At 40.6% G+C, this 21,408-nt stretch overlaps 1 protein-coding gene across 1 annotated transcript in view; it reads right to left on the bottom strand.

Moving 5' to 3' along the window:
* cdkal1 (CDK5 regulatory subunit associated protein 1-like 1) overlaps positions 1–21,408 on the bottom strand; it is a 238,762-nt gene that overhangs the window by 186,257 nt on the left and 31,097 nt on the right. The window contains exon 4 of the mRNA XM_085802473.1: positions 12,163–12,247. Coding sequence (XP_085658599.1) covers positions 12,163–12,247 — 85 coding nt within the window. The remainder of the gene's footprint in view (positions 1–12,162; positions 12,248–21,408) is intronic.

Consider the following 21,408-nt stretch of genomic DNA (forward strand, 5'->3'; position numbering starts at 1 on the left):
GTTGTAACAACAATACATCATACTTACACAATAATCTCTTAACAATAACAAACCCTTAATATGTCTCTACATGAGTCCAAACACATATCATGATATATGGACTAAACACTAAGTCTCCCTGATCAATGAATCCCTGGTTTACACACAAACATGTGTGTGTGTCTATATATATATATGCACAAAGCCCCATAGACACAGCCAGGTGATTCATCACTGGCTGAGGAGAGCATGACCTCCAAAACCTCTGAGGTGAACTATGACCTCTTCAATATGACCTTTGCAAAGGGTTGTTGTAGATTTATCAAACAACATAATGAGCATTAGAACCACAATCACTCTCTAATGTTCAGCTCACTCCCAGGAAAAAAAAAAACCACACAATATATAGGCCAAATAAAAACACTACCACCTTGTCAGCTTTCCACCGTGACCTCCCACTTCAACATATTTCACCATTTTCTTATTACAGCTGTCAACTGACATTGTCTCTCAATCTTGCACTGCTGCCCTGCTGCCTCACTCTTTATCTTTTCCTTTTAGACGGTGTCTTCAATTCCCCCGTCCTCGTCACAGTCACATATCTCTCTCTTACACACACACACACAGTCCAAAGCAGTCACTCATGCCCGATAGGAAACTGGTCAGTGTGAACTAACTGCCGTCGGGTATAATACGGGTCATCTTGCTGGTGAAACAGACCAACAAAGCTGTGATGGTATTATTGACATCTGTTCTAATTAACAGCCTGGGAGATCTGTGTGACAGACTGTCATGACAGTGTCATGTATCAATAGCTGAGCAGTTTTGTTTATCGCTGGGTGGTTTAAGGCCTCTCAAGCTACTCTTTCCCATCCTTGGATACACAGCTTGATTAGCTGGGAGCGGTATGACTTTAAGTGTCACTGATTCAGCTTTCATCTTTTTAAAATGGGGAAAGAGGATGGTTGTATTCCTGTGGTTAAATTGTTTGGGCTATCAGTGCTCTGAAGCTACTCAAAAAGTAGAACACAGTGTTTTCCCTGTCATGGCGAGATGTCTTTGCTTTAATACTTACAGTTAAACTTGTGATATGTGTGTTTTATTAAATAAAAAATAAAAAAATCAGTCTGGAATCATTATCCTACAGTATCCTACAGCAACTGTCTTTTGAGATGTAAAGCCTCTTCGGTTCTTTTCCAGCTGTTCAATTCGAGTGTCAGTAGCGTCCAAATCTCTTAATAAGACATCAGTGTTTCCTGGGAAGTGTAAGAATCGCGTGACAAGTCCATCAAAAGTCCCCCCCACCGAGGGATTTATCAGCCCTTCATTCCTTTAAAGCTCACACAACACTGAGACTGATTTGCCAGAAGGAGAGAAAACAGTTAACATGAAACATTGGTAATCCTGTCGTATTATAGTGGGCTGATGCATACACTGTGCTATGATATCTTTTTGCTCTGGTTTTCCTGTCAGTCTCTGTGTGCAATCTAATATGAGTAAAAGTGGTGCTAAAACAACCATACAGCTCATAAATATTACAGAGATTCAGTTGTATCTGGATTTCATGGTGCATTGAACCACTGTTTAGCCACCGGTTATTCTTAATGAATAAACAACAAAACCAAGGCTGCTTATAAAACAGAAAACCTCAAATTCCAATGTAATGCCCATCAATAATAAAGAACAATCAAAGCCACAAAAGTAAAATAAGAAATAATTTTTAAACTGCATTGTCTAACCCATCTAAAAACGTTTAAAAAAAAAAAAAAAAACCTTTTTAAGCAACCAAAAAAATAGATATGATTACCCTCACTATACTCTTTTAAACCTAACCTTTTTACCATTTCTTCCCTCAAGTCAATTATAGATGGCTGGTCCAATATCTAGATTCAGTCTTTCACAAATGTCTAAGGCTCTAATCTAAAACTGCAAAATGAGACACCATAGTAGAAAACATAGAGACTGACAATTTGGCTTAAATTTTAAATATGACTGACTTGACTGTGGTAAGAGATTTGAAACATTTTCCCCACTCTTAAAATTCATAAGGTGATGACCTGACTTTCCTACTTTCCCTACCCATATATTATTTCCTACTTTTCAGTCTTATCTTTGTCACATTCCTTTAGAAGTTGAAATGGCCAACATGATCACTGAGTTATATGAATAAGAGATTCTTTAAAACCCCTCAACCAAACTCAAACTCAATCCTTTTGCAAAATACAGAATTTAACTTGGGATTCAACTATGGAAACCCAGTTACTCTCAAAACACCAGGGCGAAAGGTCCCTCCTTTATCTTCAATCCTATATTAACTTGGCCTCTTATGGCTTAAATCCACAATCGGGGATCAGCGAAAAGGCTGGAGCACAGTAGGGTGCCTTAAGAGCCCAGCCGTCTGAACGGATGAAAGGCGGGAGCTGTTTGTGATTGCTGCTAAGGAGGACCTTTAAGGACAGCAACGATGTGACGGGCTGTGATTATGCAGCCATTTATTTCAGGGACCACTCATGCACACACATCCCTGGAGTAACACAACAAAATAAGGACACTGAAGAATACCAGTTTGTTTTCCTGCAGGCTTAAGCCTTCTGCAGTTTGGGAAAAAAGCTTGTATCACAGGAAATTTCTTTTTTTCTATTCTCTTAATATATAAGATATCCAGAAATGTATGTAAGAAGTTAGGGTAGTACCAAATGGCTGTCTACAGCATCCAAGATAATTATTTAAAAATGAACTATGCAAAAACACCTTCATGTGTAAAGAAAATGTACACACAATCCTACACACACTGCATTTCAAGAGTCATAGTTCATACGTATTTAGAAATGGCCAGTCTTTTTTGTGCAGTAACATGTGGTAATAGTGGTATAAATATATGAATGTAGAGAAAGGACAAACAAAGTAAAAAACCTGTTCAATAAGAAAATGTCTTAAGATGGGATCACACCAGCTGCAATACCCATTAACATGTTGACTTCTGACATCCATGAAGTCATTATCCTAATTAACACATTATTACATGAGTATACAGTAATCACTACACTATTACAGGAGTACTAGCTCACTACTTAACTTTTGATACGGTTGTTCATGCTTCCAAGCACAAAAATCTCCCCCTTAGCCTTTATTTTGGTCTACAACAAAATCTGTGCACAGAAATACACAAAACAAAGACTTAGAACTGACACTGTGGTAGTTTCCACTACAATAGGTGTAGCCAGGACCAAATTTTGCCATAACACACACACACACACACACACACACACACACACACACACACACACACACACACACACACTAACTCACAAGGTGAGGACAATACCAGCAACACAAACGCAGCTGGCAACAAAATCCAGTTGGATCGTGGGAGAGGTTGTTGGCTCATGCCTTTAGTCCCGTACTGCGAGCAGGCATACATTTTAGCCACATACACACAGTCAGGCTTGGATACCAGAGCCCCATACTGTGGTGAGCCATGCATTCAAACCCACTTTGTAGAGCAGATGTGACAGGTTGTTTGTGAACAAGAATTCGGCAACCACAGATACACACACACAGGCACACACCACACAGAGTGCACTCTGCATGTAAGCATCAAAATGCACATACAAATGTGCTATAGCGTGGCATAAATCACAAAATATATTGAGCCGGTGAAGACTGGAGATGCTCAGATATTGGCTCAAACACAAAAACTGTCTGAAATAATCACAACTGCAATTGCTGCGCTGGTCGAGAGGTCTGCTGGTCCTCTAATTATCTCTATCTAAGGACCCCTCTGACTGCACCTAAAGGCAATAACTGTGTGTGTGGCATATTTAAAAATAGCGTGGAATCCGGCGGTGGCTTAGAAGTATTTTAATTTTAATTTCTTGTTGCAAAATATAACATTTCACTTAATCATATGTTTTACACATGAATGAATCATACTCATTCTAACATTAAATTGCAGTCACTCCCTACAGTGACCTGAACTTTAATGGCTTATGGTACTACTGTTCCATGCAATGTCCATATTAATAATCTGTCCCAATGGTGACCAGATAATAGCATTAAAAAACTCTTCTGTGACATTCCATTACTAGGACCATATAAAATACTTTTCAATGGCTGCAGAAACAAAAGGACATAATACCTGGTCTTTAAGAGCTGACAGAGGCTGATAAAAGTCAAGTCTGTTAGGAACAGGGATTTAAACATTATTAGCCTTTCATCACATTACATTCATCCCTCCTGATGCCTGCTTTGCCTATCACCTTTCTGATAAACAAGCTTAAAAAGGGTAAGACTGTTACTTCACTTTCAGCCTTCCTCGCGTAAAATCGGTCCTGACTGTTTGTGTATTGTTGACATTCAATGTCTTCGGGGTTAATCAGAGATAAAAGTACCAGAATCTAGCCTGAGAGCAGGAAAGTGATTGAAGGGATATGTTTGTCTGGTCCTGAATGCCCAATGCTGACCTGATTATTAGAATTATTATAAGAATTGTTAACAGGTTCATGTTAATGTCAGTTAGATCAAAGCTGGGAACTTTTAAGACTGCAGCCTGGTGAATGATCAAGGTAAAGCTTCAGGCATTTCTACATCTTGAGTGGTTAATGGTGTCAAAACCTTTAAATGCTGTAAAATTCAGTTGAATAAAAATCATGGAAGTTAATACAGTTATTGTTCATCATGGGCAGTAGCTCATGAAATATCAGGCAACTACTGAGAGGAATTAAACAGTTGTATTTCGTGCACACAGATTTCTATAATAGGAACACACAGCAAGGCCTTAAGTCTCAGGGTCTTTATAATGAATAAACCCCAGTCCTGACATTGTTGTATTTGATGACAACAATGGTAAGGAATACTTGTTTTGACCACTTATTTCACCGCCGCATCACATTTGGCCTTAAGGAATTCTACCTTGCCATCACAAGATGACAACAAAACAGGACAAGTGACTGTAAAATCGAGACCTTAACCCGGTTAAGTGCTAATAACCTGCTTCATCAAGTCCGTTAAACTCTGTGCATGGTGTTAAATCTAGAGCTGAAGTCAGTCAAATTGAAATTTGGGGTGCTTTCCAATATACTGGTGTGGACCAAGGGTGCGCACCAGACGCGAAAATTATACATTCTTTCATTTTTCAGCTACAAAGGTCCGCGTGTTTTTCACTCTGGTCCAAACGCGGCACCACTGGGAGAGTGTCATGTTTCCATGACGACTGACCCCACCAGAGTTTGACTGAAACCACGACCGCCCTGAAGGGGTGGCCTCGGTACGACTGTGCAGCCATTTTGGTGCACACCCAACTGTGCAACTGTTGTGTTCACGCACCGCACTCAGGCCCAAAGTTCAACTGGGTCGACCTTAACACCGTTAGACGAGTGCAGTTTCTGGCTTCCCTCACAACTGGCCTGCCCCTGCACGTGCACAACGTCCTGTTGCCGTTGGTTATTGAAGATCTCAAAGACCAGGTGCTTGGTCCTGTGCCCTCGCTTCTTATTCGGGTTTACCAGGTCTGTGTGGCCACCCCACTCCACCACCTGATCCATCAAAAGGTACAATAAACAGAGCAGCATACTAAAGTAAAAAAAACATATCATGACCTCCCACATTACTCAAGAAAAAAAAGACGCCAGTGAAGTAGAGTGCAGTGAAAGTTTAGACAGATGGACCAGCCATGGCCTTGGTGTGGTTCTCCTGTGGCCCTGCTCTCACTGAGGCCATTAAATCAAGACACCCGCACTCTCTACTCGCTGCGCTCTCTAAGACTCCTCTATCTTTATATGTATTTTTCCCCTTGGTGTCAGTCAGACTCTCTCTGACTATATTTGTGTGTGTGTGTGTGCGTACCCCAAAATGTAGGCTAATGCCCTGCGGAACTGACAGATTAAATGCCAATCCCTGGGTTGTACCAAAACCAGCCCCAGGCAGCAAGCTGTGTGTCTGTGTGTCTGTGTTCATACGAGTGTATATGCATCATGTGTGCGTACGTGTGTGTGTGTGTGTGTGTGTGTGTGTGTGTGTGTGTGTGTGTGTGTGTGTGTGTGTGTGTGTGTGTCTAGCCAGCCACAAATCCATGCCTGTGTGTCTGCTGGGCTGGGAGAGACATAAAACAACTGCCCTTAGTAAACAACTCTAAAGGTCACTGCAGATTTCAGATTGCTTATACCTCTCTGTCATGTCCTGATGAAAAGGAAACATTTCTGGCCTTCATGTCAGTCACATTCAGAGTGTCAGTTCATTTAAAACATGTAGTAAGACCTAAATGGAAAGCTCTATGCATCACAAGTACTGTAGAATGAAAAGGCTTCATTTGACCAAAGAGCCATGTCAGACTATTGAGTGAGTCTTCAAAGAACAAACAAGACAAATATATGTGACTGGGAGAGTGAGCAGTGTTTTCTAAGGTCAGTCTCCAATCCATTATTAATGGAGCAACTCATGTCTTGTCAACCAACAGTTCTATCATCTGACAGATTGCAGCCTCAGCTCTCTGATTCTGGGATTTGGAATGAGTTCCCAATGCTCCCGAACACAGGTTGAAAAATTAGGATTGTGGTAACATATGTAAATTTTGTTTCGGGTAGATTTTCACTTAAAGGTTTTTATTTGCCTGGAATGACCTTTGCCTCTGGTAAATATGTGGTCAGGAATCAATGACATAAAATCACTTGCCCCACATCAGTGGACGTCTCACTAATCAACCGATGCCAAGAGCTATACAGCTTGTTCACCATTTATTACAATGAAAATAAATGTGAGGTATTAAATTAGATCTTACACACTGGGCCTTTGTTTTTAAGCTATTATTAAGCTGTATAAAAAAAGTTATGATACGGATATTAAGACCCTTCCTTCCGCTTACCACTAACTGAAAATATTATGTTGTAATATAATATAATATGAGCAATAATGTCTGCACTGATTCTAATTCCTCAGTGTAACAGAGAGCAAGAAAGTGTTCATTATTTAATGCTTGAAAAATAACCCCTGAAGATACATTTTGAAGAAATACAAAATATGCAGTTACTTTGTGATAAATTGTTGTTAAAAAGGTAGAGTCTGGAGGTTCTTGCTCAAAAATAAACTGCAACGAACAAACCTCCAGACTCCTTTAACTAATAGATACTAATGACTTTAATCGCAATTAAATATTTTAATAATTTGGCAGAAACTGTGCTCTTTATTTATCAACTTATTAACATACAGACCCCATATTGTCTTTTTGTACATCAGTTTATCCAATGTCATAATACACAGTATGTGAAGCAGCTAACTTTAGGTCTGTTTTCCACCAGGGGTGCAGTCTATGTGATACACAGGTATACACAGTATACCCACTTAAAAAGCATTAAGATTTCAGTATACCCACTACAACAAATTAGACCACACCACTGTTTTCCACTACACTTCTGGCAGCATGTGGTCTACTATCAAGAGGTCCAAATTGTGAAGAAACTTCCGCCAAGACAACACTGAGCCAACAATAGACTGTCCTGTAGCCGGGGGCCATAATACATATTCACCACCCACCCTACACATCTGTTATAAATACACAGCATAAGCACTGCACATAACACTTTGGACTTCTTCCAACAGTTCACTCTGTGCGTTGTGTGTCCCTTTTCAATTAACATTAATGATTTTTCTTTCTTATGGTTGGTTCATGAATATTAAAATAGTATTGAAATGAATGTAAATATAATGTGGGAATTGGCGTTTTTGGAAAACAGAAGTACAGAACTCCGACTCGGGTTCTAATTCGTTAAGCATACATTCCCTTGATCATACAAATTACTTGAGACAGCCAAGTGAAGAAATCCAACACACACACACACACACACACACACACACACACACACACACACACACACACACACACACACACACACACACACACACACACACACACACACACACACACACACACACACACACACACACACACACACACACACACACACACACACACACACACACACACACACACACACACACACACAGCAGTTTAATTACATGCTGTTGAGCAACTGTTTCTTTAATGCATTCCGCGTTCATTGATTTGAGAGGTCCCTGACACTGAATTACACTATAGATTCGGCATTTCAAACACACGCACACACACACCCAAATATCCATACTAATTGACTTTTTAGCATTCAGAAGCTGCTCTATTAGCAGTTTAGGCTACTTAGTGAGTTCCTGATGTAGAAGTCCTGTGTGAGTGAACAACAGGGCGGAGTATGCCATCAATTTAAAAAAGAAGCTGTAACTACACATAAAAATTCAGTGATCGGGACCGATACCAATGAAATTTACTTCCTCCTTTGAAATACTATGACCTGGGCAAATGAGAATATGCACCGGCCCAATGAAATTTAAGAATTCACAAGTGCATGAGAGACCAACACACCTCCATGTAATCAGTGTACACGCAATAGATTCAATCGATCCTCACGGTAACGGATCAATGGTGTGAATATATTCATTAAAAAAAGTCAGAGTTACATACACAAACTACAACAAATGTCAGATGTTGCCATTGACAAACAATCGCCTTTCAATGAAAACAGTCACTTTTCAGAATATTTTGACAATTTATAAAGTTGACAACTGAAACTCACCCACCCTGAACTTGATGCCTGTGCTTGAGATGTTAAGTTTGGGGTATTTCTTCCTTCCATTTGATGTTCTCTGTCACACCATTTGCATCGTGGCTTGTGGTTGTCTATGACTTACCACTTGAACACGTGTAGGGTTATTATACTGCCTTCATTAGTCCCGGAAGAATCACATCTCCAGTACCTATGACATCTTTAGTACCTACGGTGCTGTTGAAAACCATGTACCATCATACCTATCGAAAATTTGGCATCAACTAAGTAGTGAAGTAGCAGTTCTCATGACAATTCAAAATGCAACACACACAATTCTCTCTGCAAGCTGCCTGGGCATCCATCCACCTGACTACACACACACACGCAACTCCTTTTTTACCCACACACTTGGCATGGATGCCAACTAAGCCCCAGTCCTCCAGAAGTAATAAACCGTCTTTTCACAGTGTCTCTCGAAACCGTGATGGAGGACTGCTGAAAGCCCCTGTGCTCCCATTTCAAACCCCTCAACTCATTTACTAGGACACTGATTGTTACTCCTGTGACCATGTGTTTGTGTGTGTTGGTCCTACATAATGTCCCATATGCACACAGCCATGGGGGACAATTTGTTTTACACACTAATGTGCACACATGCATGCCAGTTATATATGTGACAGGATGACAAAATGGCCAACAAAGTGTTTTTAACAAACATGGGACCTGAGTTAATTCTATAAGCCAAACTCAGGAAACAGTAAAACACAGGGCCCCAAAGGTATAGAGTTAATATAAATTGTCATTTCAGGCCGATCTTTCCTTTAACTGGAAACTATAAAAGAGTTTATATCCTCCAACCCTAACCTCCTTGCTGTGATTATTATTAAGAAAAAACTTCCAGCATGGAGGGAGGTCTGGCCAGTCTCCATTAACATGAACCTGTGTATGCACAACAGCAAGCTGGGCAGCTTGTTATTGAACATGCAGCGCAGATGTGTCCAACTACCTCTCCAAATAGTGTCAAAGAGGGGAGATATACACACAAACACATTAGGAGACAACATCTGAGGTTAAGAAATTATTACCCACGAAGGCCATATCCAATAGACAAACACACCTCTTCCCCTTTCTGTGGATAACCTGAACAAAAAAAGCAATAAAATCCAGGACGGTAGGCTCCACAATGTCTCATCATCAAATATATCCAACAATATAACTCTAGAGTGGGCCACAGCTGTAATAAGAATTTTAAATAAGATAGGAAAACAACATTTTCTGCGTACTAACTTTTTTTATTAAATGAAATATAAAGTCTTAGTTTTTTTAAACAGGGTGCCTCAGATTTGTCTACATTTTGAAGCACTGTATTCAAACAGAATTACTAAATAGATGTAAAAACCTTTTTAGGGCCACCAGACAGACGCCTCGGCATGTGCAAATGTGTGTGTGAATTTTAAGCGTGTGTGCTCTTGGTACCAGGAGGTGCAGGCACAGAGGCCAGAATGTGACTGAGCGCGAGGCAGCTCGTGTGCCTGCCTCCTCCTCTCATTTTTTCTCTCTGTCAATCACATGAAGAGAAGCCTAGGAAAAATGAATGCATGAAAAAAAAAGACTAACTTAAGTGGGCATTTGGATTCTGTCTGATCCCGTACCCCCTCATTTTTGTGTCTCCATCATGCAGGCAGCAAGTGATGAAAGGCAAAAAAACTTTCTTTTTTTCCTCCTGTGTGTCCGTGTGTGTGTGTGTGTGTGCGAGAGAGCACAGGCGTCTGCTTGTGTGTGGACGTGTGTGGGTGTCTGTGTGTGTGTGTGTGTCCCTCCCAGTGAATAGAGCATTAATTGCATTAGCATTACAGCTGGGTGATTTCCAGTCAAAGAAAAACTCTGGCATCAACAAGGAAGACATTTCCTAAGTCTTGAAGTGTGTTATTATTTTGTGCATTTCAATTGAAAAATTCTTTGCATAAAAATTGGCATGACAGAAAGAGTGAAAGAGAAAGCGTACATGAGGAGATGGCTGAAGCAGAAAGACAGGAAGATTGCACTGATCAAGTTGGCCAAGTAAAATTGTTCACCCTTGAAACTGTAATATTGCCTTACGATAAGTTACTCCATTCTGATCAGTCAGACATCCGAAATGTAAAATGTGACAGATGATAAATTGCTCCTTTTTGCATTTAGCCTAAAATGCAAATTGTCTATAAGAATCAACCAACTAAAAAGCCTTCAATTTGTCCATTCATACATGTCAGACAACTGTCCTGCTGCAGCAGTGAGGTCACTGGGGGAGGAAGCTTGTCCAAATGTACACAAAACTCTTCACAGCCATATCAATTACAATGTCAAAGAGAGGACCCACGAAAGACAAGCAGTTATTTTATAATTGGTGAAGGGGCCACTTGGGATGTAATGTATTAATGAAATGCTCTTTGATAAAGTCAAAAGATTGTAAACCTACTAAAATTGGAATTCATTTATCTACATTTCATTTGCTTTTAACATTTTTACATATGATAAACTACATATCTGTTTATGTAGAACACGTTCTTTATATATACAGTATATATAAGACTACCCTCAAAATTGTATTGTGATTAAAAACAGTAAGAAAACCAACCGTGTTGGACTCAAATATGCAAGTGTGTTCACATGCAGTTCCTCTGACAGCCCCTAGAGACACATTCTAGCTGATTATCTGGATTTTACAAAACTCCAGTGGATGTTATGACAAATATTTACATGAAAATCAATGCCGTGTTTGTCAGGCTGCGGTGGATAATTCAAAATTGTATCTGTTATTAGTGGATAATATAGTATATTAACAGTTAATGTGCTCCCAATATATCCACTGAGGTAAAGCTTAAAACCGTCTTCAATAACAAAATTCAACAAATCACCTAGTGACTCAATCTCTCTTGTTTACTCTCACCACCACAAAAGCACACCCCCGCCAGGTGTGTGTGTGCCCCTGATGGAGGGAAATTAATCAAAATGCAAAACAGTTTTGAGCTTAATTTCTCTGTGTTTATGCAGATTTGTGTGCAATTCTCTCTCTCTGTGTATTTCAAGTGCAGCACGAGATCAGCGGAACAGTGAGTAGGTGGAAAGTGACACGGGGCAACAGATTAAAAATGTGCAACACCAATATACATACACACAAATTAGTGAAAATTTTTCTCAAGCAAAATCTAGATAAAACCTGCATGAATGTTAAAAAATTAAATAACAAAGTACATTTTTATGTAACCAAAGATATTCAAGACATAATTTTAATTGTATCATGTTTTGTATCTTTATCTGCTGATGGGATTAAATGATGCAATTATCCTGAGTAGCTATTTGTTGTCTTCATGTTTCGAGCTACAAATTTGAAATTCTGACTGAATCATATAATTTCACACAAAATTACATATATGCATATACTTGGTTATATGCATAATCTTGTGATTTGTGGTCCAATAGTTCTTTATTGTAACATGTGTTGTGATGTTTGTGTCATTTTCATCTTATTCCTATATGCAATTTAGAATGTTTTTAGACACTGAAGACAAAAACAAAAGAAATAGAGGGTGTATATAGTGTATTTCAGTACTTGATTGAGTTCCTGAAGTGGTCCTCTGCTGGGTTTTTCACAGTGCAGCTGTTGAGCAACCACAGGTCTGCTTCTGTTGGGTCGTCTGTAAAAAAAAAAGAGGGAGAGTACATTTGTTTATACAGAACATAATAACAATAAGCCTGTTTTTTTTTACAAATTAAGGAAAGAAGAAAGAATACTGACATCCGACCGGTCCACACACAATCACAAAAGAAAAACGGAAAGCACCGGAATTTTAATTTAATCAGTCACAATTAATCCTAAAAAGCACAAATGTGTTATTGGTCTCTGGTGTTACAGTTACAAAGGGTCAGCATGTCTTCAGAAAGTCACACCCGAATCATCCCGTTTGTGTCACTAACTTTCAGCCAATCTCCAATTTATCACTTTAACTCCAAGTTGTGAAAAATGCATCTCCCTTGCATGTGATGGTTTTTTTTTTAGATATTTACAGATTCTTAAAATTAGACAAAAGACAATAAAAATAGACAATTTTACAGATGCGAAAAAATCAGATTATACTATCATCACATTTAATTTCATGTGAACATGAGTTTGTTTGAGTCCCTGGTCACTTTGCATGGCACCTTCGGAAATGTAAAACAAATCTACATATAAGTTCTCGAGTTAAACACACAGAGAATTTGGAAGATACTTAATGACATTCCCTGTTCCTTACCTATTAGCCTGTAACCTAAACTTAAACCCTAACGCTAACCCCAACACCAAGTCCTGACCCTCAAACAGCCTTTAAATGCATACTAAAGTACCTCGCTACAAACCTTTCAAACCAGAATTCATCCACACAAACATAGAGAAACACACACACAGACACACACACAGAGCTTGCTCCTTGCAATGTTAAGCTCAGCTGCTACTCAAGGTGATGGTGGCAGGCTTTGCATGGCACTGCCAGGAGAGCTGTCACACACAAAGGCACACGTACTCAGGGGGATATGGCACGGCAGTGTGGGGAGCTAGAAGCTCGCTCCTTTACGCTACATTGAACCAGATATTTCACTTAGAATCCACTTCGCAGCTGCAGTCAAGCACACACACACACACACACAGTATTTCTTGCATTAGTTAATTTGATACGCAACCACAGTACTTTTCACACAGCAGGTCCCAGGATGCTGAGAGAGGGAAGATTAGCAGCCACACTACACCTTGCCTTTGGTAAACTCTGCTTGTCAAGCCCTCATTCTCAGCAAAACACACACAGAGACACAGAGACACACACACACACACACAAACACACGCAGTTTTGGGACCTGGGGCTCATTCTTATTCTGAATGAACAATCAATATCTTGGTTGCACATGCTGATTTACATGAGTAAGATAAATTAAGATGAAAGATCCAGTACAGTGGCAAGAGAGTCTCTCAATAAATAATATCAATGTATCTCCAGTTTCAGTTGGTTGAATTTTACATTCATTATCCCAGCTTGCCAAGAGTGTGAAATAAACCTGGTGAGGAAAAGGCCAATACGGCAAAAAATCTGCAGGAAAAATATTCAATCCACAACTCTTTTAATAATTCAACACAGAAGTTGAAGCCTTGAGGTGTGTTAGCTCATTGTATCAGACAGTAAGCTAGACTTAATGATGCCTCATAAAAACACAAGTGCAGCTGCAAGTCTCATGAAAGCACTAAAACAAGTGTTGTGTTGTGTTGTGTTGTGTTGTGTTGTGTTGTGTTGTGTTGTGTTGTGTTGTGTTGTGTTGTGTTGTGTTGTGTTGTGTTGTGTTGTGTTGTGTTGTGTTGTGTTGTGTTGTGTTGTGTTGTGTTGTGTTGATAAATAGAAAAATTCCTAAAAATACAGAGTAATCCTGAATCTACAAACGCATGTGTGTGTGTATAGGGAGGGAGAAAAAGAGAGGGGGACAGGGGGCAACATAAGTTCAGCTGGCAAAAGGTGCCCATTATGACTACCTTTATTTGTCTAGGCAACCAACACACACAGACACACATACACGCACGTACGCACGCACGCACGCACGCACGCACGCACGCACGCACGCACGCACGCACGCACACACACACACACAGACAGACAGACTAGTGGGAGTGGCCTCAGCTGTGTGGCTGCTGTCTCCTCACTGTCCCGAGGGAAGATTTCCAGACCAACAATAACAACCTCTCCATCAATTTAACGCACACACACACACACACAGACACACACAGACAACTGACTGCACGGTACAAAACATCTGCAAAACAATCCTATGTCAGCACTACAGTACAGTAAAAGAACTAAAGCCAACAACAACACAAATTCATGCTTGAGTTACTGTTCATATATTTCACTTTTAGAGCTTGTTGAATTGTGTTCTCAGGGCAACTGCGCAACTGCCACTGATATCTATCAACTTATTAAAATTGTATTATTTGAATAATAACACAGTCTGTAAACTGTTACCCTGAACTAGTCAGACTTGCACTACGAGGTAACCTTTGCATCTCTTTCAAATGTTTTTGGTTTGACATTTAAGCAGCTGTGTTGTCCATTAAAGTTAAAACTATAATTGACGGTACATGACTGCTTATGATTATTAGAAGGATATTAAATCCTGCTGTCATAATTTTAGGCAGTGCTGACGTTTGTTGTGCTTACCCACGACACGTGTTATACAACAAGCTCTTGTTCACATGTTTTTCAATCTTTGTTTTTTATCACTGACGCACAGCAGCCTTGGTCCAAATGCCCATGCTAATGACTAATTTTCTGGTATTTGTAGCTTTAAACCTCTAAGGCCTCCAGTCCGGGCAGTGACAACAGTAGCAGCTGTTCTTGATCCAGCATTGGTCTCAGCAGATACACACAACAGTCTGCCCCTGTCCAGTGGCAAAAGGTTTGACTGTCCACACAGTCAATCCTCAACAGCACAACAGTAGGAGGTCTGTGCCAGTTTCACATTGGTGGCGACCACATGCCCTCAGTCAGTGCCACACTACTGCTGCCAGTGAACTGGGGGTCACAGCCACCACCAGGGATTGAAATTAACTGAGGCAGAAGCTGCCTGTGGGCGATATCTAAGCATTTTAATTAGAAAGTTCAGTAGCTGATAACCAGCCACGGCTCGTCCCGCCTCGCCGCTGCCTGGAGGCAGGTTTCTTGTCACAAGGACAGGCTGCAACTGCACCGTCTTTGGACTGCAGAGGGTGACAGCGGTTCTTGTTCTGCTCCAGTGGAAAACTACCTGTGCCGTTTGTGCCAAGCTGGCTGAGGCTCCAGAGCAGGACAAAAACTGGTGTGGCCAGCTGCTGTACAGTGGGTACTAGTTTCATTTGGACGGTTTCACGCGAGATTCACGCGTGAGTCACGGGAGGCTCACGCGGATTTTTTGTGGAGGAGTAATTGTGTTTTCACCAGAAGCTGCAATGTGCCAAAACAACCGCCAGGTGGCATCTGTGAGCAGCAGATCGCCTCTATAAGAGAGCAGCACGGAGCAGTGAACACGAATGGGGAATGCAATATAATAATAATACAGTATAGTTTTTCAATGAGAAAAATGTAACGACGGCAGCTATACGTCTCACTCTCTTTTATCGATCCTCTTGTCAGCTCCAAACACACCCATCTGCACCGCGATTATGGACCACAGCGTGGTTTTCCACACAGCAGTTAATTAACTCAGTGGGCGATGCTGCCGGTGTGTTTTTAAAATGAGCCAACTACTGTACAGTAGTGTTCATTCCCCACCTTGTTTGACTGAGAGTGTAGCTGGATGATTTCTCATGAATGAACGGGCAATAGCCTATGTCACTTTCGGGCTGGGCGATAAAACAGGATATCCTGAAATAACTTTCCCTCGATAGAAATAGGCTACAAGATGTGTGGGTTTCATTCATCCATGTTTTGACAGACAACACAAACAACCAGTGACAGGGACGGACTGGCCATAGGGCAATATGGGCAAATGCCACAGCAGCCGCGACCGAAGATGCAGCCGTGCTGATGTGACCGCAAAAAAAAAAGTCAGTCGGGGTCAGCTGGTTTACAGCCGGCCGACTCTGAAACACTCGAGACACAATAACATTAGTAACGCAAGAAAGGTATAGTTCACTTAGTAAAGCAGCTCTCACTGTAAGCAAAGATTTTATTTCAGTCTGGGATGCCAACGTGCAGTTTTAGTGAACAATGCATTTTCTCTTATCATCATTATTATGATCACTGATAGGCTATAGCCTATATGTGCGGCTATATACCGTATGTGTGTGTTTGTGTAATGCAGGGGTGCTTTAAAAAAAACACAGTTGTCTGGACAGTAGGCATTTTTCTCACAACCGACCTCAAAAGCGAGGGCAGGTCCGCCGAAGCATCATTCCGGGTGTTGTCTTTGCTGCCGCTCCACAGAGCGCACATGGCTACTTAATTATGCACGTGCTGACCATATATGGTTGTGCTGTGCTGAGGCATTCTGGGGGTGGAGTATGAGGTGTGTTCATGTCCGCACCATTCTTGGGTCCGGTGTGATTTATCAATGGAATATTGCTGAGAGTTGAGATGAGAGATGGTGAAACGCTAACATGATTACCTATTAAAAAAACACCATCTCTGATCTCTGCCTGCACATAGACAGACACAGGTTCACATACAGACAGGGGCGCACGGTAAATGCAGCTGCAGCGCTATTAAACTAGAGCAACAGCAACTCTCATATTTAAATTGTGTTTTATATTGATTTCATATATTTCACTGATTGCAATTAGGCTATAGAATGCTAGTGTGTGTTTTATTGAAAGCGAGGCTGGGTGAAAATCGCTACAGTGGGGTTTATATGCAGCGGTCTGTAGGACCAGCTTAATAGACACATCAGCGACACATTAGCACCTTAGACCAATAGGTGTGTTTGTGGATACTTCACTAAAGTAGGCTACAGCCCTGCCCCCCACAGAACTTCACACAGCTGTTCAGTCAGCTTAGAAAAACCGGTTCTTACAGTAGCTACCTCTCCTCACACTTTTCATAAGCCGGAGGACAAAACTGTAGGCTTCATTGTTTCGTTTCATTTCATTAAGTGAAAATCATCTCTGAATTATGGAATTAAAAATAAAATAGGCCTATCTTTAAAAAGCCTTAAGCCTAATAGCATTATTTTTATTCAAATGTGACTGAGACCTTTATCTACCTAAACAGAGGGTAACATGAATAAATATCCTGTTTTGTATTTTTCTGGAAACTGTTACATTATGTAACTTGACCGCGGCACTCTCTCCCCCCTCTCTCCCTCCCGAATTGGGCATATTATGATAAATATAACTGTAGATGAAAACAATAATTGAAGAAAAAAATAAGCTATTGTCGGCCCGAGGTATAAATGCCCAGAAATCGAATGTTTCATTTGTGTAAGTTGTAAGCTTCAGAAACCATCACACATGGAAAAGTCACGGACTGAGAGACCTGTAGTTTTAATGTAAACAAAGTCATTTACGTAAGAAAAACACAAACGTCTGTGTGAGACCATCTGGGTGGTTCTAGTGTTAACATTAGCCTAATGAAGAATGAAGAAAACACGTTACAAATGAACTATGACCGAATTGACAGCAGGAACAGTGTGCACTTATCTCAAGGAAATTTAAATCGAATGCAACTGTAACTTGTAACTGTAACATGAGAGGTGAAACGTCTTCCTAGACAAATAACCAAGTCCAGTTGCATTCGATTTAAATTTCCTTGAGATAACTATGACCGGGAGTCCGGGACAAATGAGAATTTTCACAGGCTTAGTGCATGTGCACACACCGGCCGGAGTCAACTCGCAACAATGTAGCTTTCCCTCGATTAAAGTAGTTATGTCATCTCCCACTTTGTACCGGATAAGAGACAGCACCCGACAGATAGGCTATGCTAAATGTTTGGATGCAACAAAGTCACTGTTAACAAAATCAGCATCTAATCTGTCCCTTCAAGAGCAGCTGCTGACAGATGTGCATTATTGCTCCGCTCGTGAGTCCAGCAGCATCGGGTCCAGGCTGCTGGCACGGACGTAGCGGTCGTGGGCTATGAGTGGATTGTTACATTCACCAGAACTTGCAGAACTCAAACTAGCCTACTCAAAGTTGGAGCCACCCAGCCAGGCTACAGGAGAGATCAAAAATATGCAGGGGCCCCCCAAAAGGCTGAGAACCACTGATCCTGTTGAACGTAGGCTACTGTAACCACTGTGAAACAATAAAAAAAACAACATTGATCTGATTGACCGGCGTAGCGGTCCCTCTCTCCACTCACTCTCTAGCTCTCTCGACCACAGCTGCAAATGAAGTACCTATGACCTATGAACAGCGCCACTCTCCATTGCAGCTACGTTGTGGTCAAACATGGAATTATCCCAAAATCTTTTGAGCTGCATCTCAGTATGATGCTTCCACCTAGTGGCTACAGTGTGACCTACAATTTCACGTAACGCGTGAATCACGCGTTACGTGAGGGAAACGTCCAAATGAAACTAGTACCCACTGTACATACAGCAACTTTGAATGATGCAAATGTCCATGATATCTCTAATACATTGCGGCAAATGTCTCATAAACCCCCCAAAAGATTGCAAGGCTGCAGGATGTGTGAAACACTGCAAATTGCAAGAAACTTAATAATATTGACCAAATTTGGAGCATCAGTACCTTGCACTTTCAAGTTATCGCATAAGGTCACATTTAAATGACCCGATATCACTTTGAGATATGAAAACTTTATCCTGTGGTAGTGTGATGCTGACATCCAGAAATGACGTGAGAAGACATTCATCTTCACAGGTGCCGCCACAATTTAGTGCCTGGACACATTCTTATCCCTCCATGAAAATCAGTTAGCAAAATAATACCACAGTCTGTGGGCTGAACTGACAATAGCTGTCAAATCCTCTGTGACAGTTGCATGTGCCGAGTGAACTTTATCTAATTTGAAATTTATCAAGACCTAACTGCCATGATCCATGTCACAGAAATGCACCGTATTGGCTTTCATGAGCAACAACTCAGACTCACACAGCGTTGGTAATGATGATGACAGAGCTTGTCTAAAATGCAGTTATCCTTACATGTAAATATGAAAAAATATGTGAAATCTACTGGTACATAAGGCAGTGAACAATGTACAAGGACTGCAATTGCCATGGTACTTTCTAGAAAATGGATCAATTTTCTGTAATCTTCGTCCGTGACTTACTGTATATTGTAAATGAATATTCCATGGTGATCATATTTTCTCTTTTTTAAAGTATAGATTAAAAAAACAAACTTGATTTTTTTTTTTACTAAGAACTTGCCAACCATGATGTGAAATGCAGTCTAAGTGTAAAGTCAGATTACATGTCTTTGCTGACTGATGGTTCAGTGCAACTCCACATTCTCCACTGTCAGACTCTGCATGTGGAAGAGGACTTACTTTTAGGGAACATGTTATTAATTCATGGGCCCTCACATGTTTGTGCTTTTGGTTCTCAACAGCAAGAGTGTGGGAAAGTAGACTTTAGTAGCCTTCAGTGACTCAGCATTGACCATAAATTCAGACCACACACAAAAAAGCTGCTATTGGGAAATTTCTGGAAAGTTAAATTTGCATAGGATTTGCATAGGTATGAAGGTGTAGCCAATGGCAGAGGTGAGATCAGGTTAACTTTGCATATCTTGGCCATCAGGCAATTATGTTACCGGTTGTCAGACCAGAATGTTCACAGACTGTTGATTTAGCTTTTATCTGATAAAGAAAAGACCCAGAGGGCGAGGCAAGCATCCTTGTAGGTGTAGGTGTGTGTGTGTTGCAAAATGAGTCTACCTACCATACTGAATTGGCAGCATTGTCAATTTTGAAAAAACACTGATGATTTTCAGATAAACCACAAAGAACAGCTTGTGTCAAATTTCAAATGAGATAATTTTCCAAGTTATGAAGAATCCTGACAGTTCAAGAAGTTGCGTTTTTTGTACTTTTTAGTGGTTGTAATTGTAAAGGTAGTGGTGGTGGCAGTAGTAGTGTTTAAGGAACCTTTTCACCCATTATCTCTCTCTCTCTCTCTCTCTCACTTCTTCCTGAGTTATAGCTTTGAATAATGATCAGATCAATCAGTTTGTCCTATTAGACATGTATTAAATTGTGTCATAATTAGCATATGAATTCAAAAGCTACTGTATAGCCAAAAACATGTTCTGTGAGACAGTGACTTTGTCCTTTGACCATCAAAATCTAATCTGTTTACCCTCGATTCCAAGTTCCCTCAAGGGGTTACTGAGATATTGCATTCAAAAGAATGAGACGACCAGGCAGACAGACAAGTTGAAAAATTACCTCTGTGTGTGTGTGTAGTTCAGTACAGTTATGTCTCAATTTATATGTATGTGTAGAAAGATATACAACGTGTGTATGGAGGTGTGCCTTGGCTCATTCTTCTAAAACATCACCACTGACTGACCCTAATGATTAAATCTAATCCAGGAGGTTATCCCAGTGTGTGAGTGATCTTCACCTTAAATTCCCCACACAACCAAATCATACAAGAGACTGGGATATTGGAAAGGTTGCACCTGGGGTCAGCGTGTGTGCATGCGTGTATGTGTGTGGTATGTGTTTGTGTACACATATGCACAGAGATGAGGAGGGGTTATGGGAGCAGGTGCATGCACCAAATAAGTATGGATGGAAAGATGGACAAAAGAAAGAGTGGGATCGAGCATCAGATGGCTACTCGTGTATATAAAAAGAAATAAAGCAAAAAGGATTAAAGGAATAGGTAGGAAAGACAGGCATGGCAGAGGGTCATCGTAAGAGAGGAACAAAAAGGGAGGAGTGAGCATGAAGTGGAGGCAGGTGATAGTCAACACCCAAACAGGGTTTTTAAGGATGACCAGCAACCGAGCAGCGATGAGTCAAAAGAGACAGAGCCTGACAGACAGGACAAGAGATGTGAAAGCAGAAAGGAAGAGAGAAGAGGAGGGGGTGAAAGTGGAAAAGGATGGATAGGAGGATAAAAGAAAAAAAGGATCCCCTTTGAGAGATGGGGAGAGGGTGTCATCAGTAAGATTGAAACATAATACTTGTTTTATGAACATAAAAACATGCAGTTTGTGGGGTTTTATGAGTTTTTGCACAGGTTTCAGGTCTGTGTGCTTTCCGCTTTGAGACCAATAAATAAATATTTTTGTTTCAGGTAAATTACATATTCTGCTAGATTTGCACATTTCATCTGTTGTCAATTTACCCACAGGTGTGTGCAACAACCCACAGAGAAACAGAAATGA

The sequence above is a fragment of the Trachurus japonicus genome, chromosome 16 (genome assembly GCF_045865225.1).
Source record: "Trachurus japonicus isolate A0001 chromosome 16, Traja_1.0".
NCBI lineage: Eukaryota > Metazoa > Chordata > Actinopteri > Carangiformes > Carangidae > Trachurus > Trachurus japonicus.